The sequence below is a fragment of the Pundamilia nyererei genome, unplaced genomic scaffold, assembly GCF_000239375.1.
Source record: "Pundamilia nyererei isolate P.nyererei 1_Seehausen unplaced genomic scaffold, PunNye1.0 scaffold00176, whole genome shotgun sequence".
In the NCBI taxonomy this organism is placed as follows: Eukaryota; Metazoa; Chordata; class Actinopteri; order Cichliformes; family Cichlidae; genus Pundamilia; species Pundamilia nyererei.
This window is the reverse complement of record NW_005187577.1, coordinates 295421-299510: the sequence shown is the minus strand read 5'-3', so window position 1 is coordinate 299510 and position 4090 is coordinate 295421. Positions and strand designations below refer to the sequence as shown.

The 4090-nt window shown below is 39.2% G+C and overlaps 1 protein-coding gene across 3 annotated transcripts in view; it reads left to right on the top strand.

Moving 5' to 3' along the window:
• dgkg (diacylglycerol kinase, gamma) overlaps window positions 1-4090 on the top strand; it is a 157006-nt gene that overhangs the window by 40002 nt on the left and 112914 nt on the right. For 2 of the 3 annotated variants that reach the window (XM_005746256.2, XM_005746254.2), the window contains exons 4-5: window positions 1798-1818; window positions 2441-2591. In XM_005746256.2, coding sequence (XP_005746313.1) covers window positions 1798-1818; window positions 2441-2591 — 172 coding nt within the window. The remainder of the gene's footprint in view (window positions 1-1797; window positions 1819-2440; window positions 2592-4090) is intronic. The other variant, XM_005746255.2, reaches the window with a different exon arrangement.

The following is a 4090-nucleotide window of genomic DNA, read 5'->3' as shown; positions in this document are numbered from 1 at the left end:
CCCGAAAAGCGCTATATAAATCCAATCCATTATTATTATTATTATTAACTAACTACCACCCTATTTAAAACTGTTTAGTCCTAAAGCCCTAGATAATGGGCAATTAAAGTGTATAACATTTTACAGTGATAGCAGACAGGTTTTAGATCATGTTGCAGAACAATGCCTGCAGTGTGTGTGTACGTAACAATAGTATGGAAACGCTTGATCATCATTATTGTGCTGCACTTTTGATAGATCCATCAAAAACATTCGATTCAGTAGATTGTGGCATTTTATGAGAAAAAACACACAGGTAGATCTTTTTTGACTTCTTCTTTTCACCGTGTACGCAAACAATGTTATCAGTGTTACCCAAAACTGTAATGTACATTTTTATGCAGACACTATTTTATATGCCACTGATTTGGCAAATCTATAGAAACAAGAAAATTACACCCAAAGATTGGATTTTTATATAAACATAAATCACTATACAATTTTGTCTGCATAAATAGGCAATTCTTTTCCTAGTCACCATTACACCTTACATGGAAAGGTGGGCTAGTACATGCTACTGGAGTGATTACAAAGTGTAGGCTGGGGCCATGAAGGTACTGCAGGTGGGCCACAGTAATAACATACCTGAATTTAAAAGTACTGAGAAGTATGTACACATACATATTTATATAAATGTATTTATATAAAATTGATTTAAAAATAGCAACAGGAGGTGATAGTTTGCGATGTTAATCATTAGTCTGGCTTAACTGTACAGCCCTTGTATTGTTTGTGTCCCAGCTGCAGGTGGGTCGTAAATTGGCTTTAACGCGTTGCATACGAGTGGGTAACATTTGCAACTGATAGCCAACAGTGTGGCCACTGATGGCTGTCACTTTATCTTATCTTAGCCACTATTGGCTAATGTTTGGTTTATGTGTTTTTTTAAGGAAATACATAATTTTCTCCTGTATTTTGATAAGAATGAAGATTTAAGGCTCAGTGTGCCCCATGGGATTTTCTGGTATGGAAATTCCCATCCCTGGGAATGGCTGCCCTAGTGAATCAAGGAGCATTGCATGATGTTTATTTACAAGGCTCAACTGCAAAGATTGCCTGCATACCTCTGTTCCTTGACTGAATTTAAACATAGTACTTAAAATATCAGATCACAGGACCCCTTAACATTAGCTGTACCTCACACTCACACTGAACTTGGAAAATCTTGATTTAAATCCTTTGCTGTTACTTAGTTAGTTAAAAGTTGCAAAAACTATGAAACTTGACTATCTGATTTCACTGAAAAATTTTAAAGAGTTGAAAGACTTTTTCTTTATTTGTGATCATGTATGATTGGTTTTATTACATAGCTGGGTGTCTTTTTTCTGTATACATGTCTCTCTTAAAAACAGATCTTGACCTCAGTGAGACTACCTGTTAAGAAGCTTGTTAATGCAAACTTAAAAATGTAATGTTTTCATTTGATGAGTAGTACAAAAGCTGATTATATAGTTATTTTTACAACCATTTTTTTCTAAAAAATGCCATTGTCACTCGCACAAACTCTGCCCATGGTTGCCGTGACCTTTTCCAGTAGACCGTACCTCCTTTTGTCATTTTTTCAGCCTGACTTCCTGCTTGATGGTACACCAGTGTTGCCAAAGTTGTCCTAGTCAGAAAGCATCACTACCATCGCCACTGAAGATTCACACGAACAAGCTAATTCCTTTTCTTCTTTTACCCACTCCTCCCTCACTCTTCCTCCTTCCTCCCTACCTTTCTCCCCATTTCCTCTTTATTGTTCCAAATGTTAAACAGAAGCAAGACGTTCTCAACCAAGTAAGCCTCAGCCCGGTGGGCTCTGCATGCTGTGTGGTGTCTGTGTCAGCAGACTGCATGCACATTCTGTCCACTAACATAACATAACCACGCTCTTACCGCTGCAGATGATCTGTTACACAGCCAGGGGAAAAGGCCATGGGGCTGTTGAGTTCAGTGCTAGTATGTACCCATCATATTGCTGTATCAGGGGAAGCTGTGGGTGTGTGTGTGTACATTAACATGACACAACATAACATTTCTGTATTCAGCAATGTGACTATTACATGTTTTACTGTGTATATTTTTTGTGTATATATATCTTTCTTTACATTCTTTTTAAAGCCATTGGGCCTCCAAGCTCAAATGGGGTTTTTTTCTGGATGCAGCTTCTAGTACATCCATTCAGTCATTACTAAGCTTAAAGATGTGATGGTCAGTTGATACCACATTTACATTGAACTGTTTAAGAAAATACTGGCATGGCACTCCAAATCACGACTGTGGACTCTCATTTCAGGTCAGATCAACTAAAGCTGGAAACCCCATCACATTTTCTTTTCTGTCCATGGGTGGTGGTATTGGTGTATACATGTCCATCAGTAAGTCTGTTAACATCTTTGCCCTTTCCTTTCTCACGTAGCCTATTGACTATGAGGGCTTCCAGCTCTTCATGGTGACTTATTTGGAGAATGACATACCAGAAGAGCTTTGTCAACATCTCTTTACTTCCTTCAAGAGCAAGACGGGAGGCTGTTCTCCAGACCAGTCTCGGGCAGGAACGAGCTTATTGGGTAGGCTGCTTGTGTTGTTGTCTTAAATAATACTCATCCCAGTAATATTCACCCCACGCATCTAGTGGGAATGGATGTGGGAAGTTGGGTAATACTGTTACATTATTAGAGGTAACACAGGGTAACAAACTGTGCAGATATAGGAGGTCAAGGCTGAGGATAATTGTATAATTGTGACCATGATGCCATATATGTTATTATTTGAATCTAAACCTTGACCTGTTTCCAAACATAATAAAGCTGCCATATCCCTAAACCTAACCAAATAGAGCAAATAATATATACATATATGCACTGCTTCAGGTTGTGTAGTTCATTAGCTAGCTTCCTTCATAGCTACGAATTAGTTACCTTTCTACTTCCTAAACTGGTTGTGCTCTTTTGGCTGTCTAGCTTTAACATTAGCATTAGTTTGTAAAATCTCACCACTGTTTGTCAGTAGATTGCAGATTGCTGTGAACAGAGTTATGTTTTCTTACCCTGTCTAATTCAAGTTTATAATTCTAGCTGCAGTGGACAACATCCAGTTGTTAAGTGATGATGTATGAACCCTGCTTTTGGGTCCAAACTACTCTGTGTTTATTGAGGCTGTTGTGTTTTTAACATGTTGTAATGCTTTGCATCTTGTTAGAGTTAATCGTGATCACTTTCTGATCACTTTCTCTCTCGGTTTTTATTTCCACTATTCATCGGCAAACACATTTTAAAGCTCAGTTTTTGAAACCATACAATGTAACTACAGCCCAGTCCCTGCAGCAGTAAATTAATGACCAACCTCGTATTGTGGATGGATTATCTAAGTTGTTCTCCTGACTGAAGTTTGGTCCGTTTACAGCATCCTGCTGTGCAATTGCATTTGTCCCTAACCATCAGGAACCCTCACGTTAACTTTTATCGAGTGGAAAGAAGTTAGCGTTCATCCTCCAGCTTCACTGTGTTCATATTATGCTAACATAGCTGTGCAGCTAGCCACCACATTGCGCATCATTATATACCAGCTAGTCCAACTTCAGTAACCGTACAAAGGTCACTGCTGTTTACTTTTCTGTCTTCATTTATGTTGGAAGTGTTATGTAACGGTGTGTGGCAGGCAGGAAAATAGGACCCAAACGCAAACTCACGGGAAAACAGGACTGAACTCAAAATGCAGCTTTAATGCTGACAAAAAAGGTGACAAAAGATAACGGTAGTGATGGCTCGCTTGAAGCTGAAGCTCCGGTGCGTGTGTCAAAAAAATCAACTCACTGCTTCAGAAGCACTGTATCGAAGCTTGATTCGTTTGGCCAGAGTCACGTGACCAGTGACGTCCGAAGCTTCATTTAGAGCCTAACTGCTTCGGTGTCTGATTCAATGGTTCATAAGGAAGTGAATCATTCGCGGGATTTGTGGAGTGTTTTGATGGTGACAGATAGTGAACCACTGATCATTCTACTGAGAGATTTGAAGCCAGCCAGGAATAGAGGGGGTTCTGTTGTGTGGGAGAATTTTGAGTTGATTTT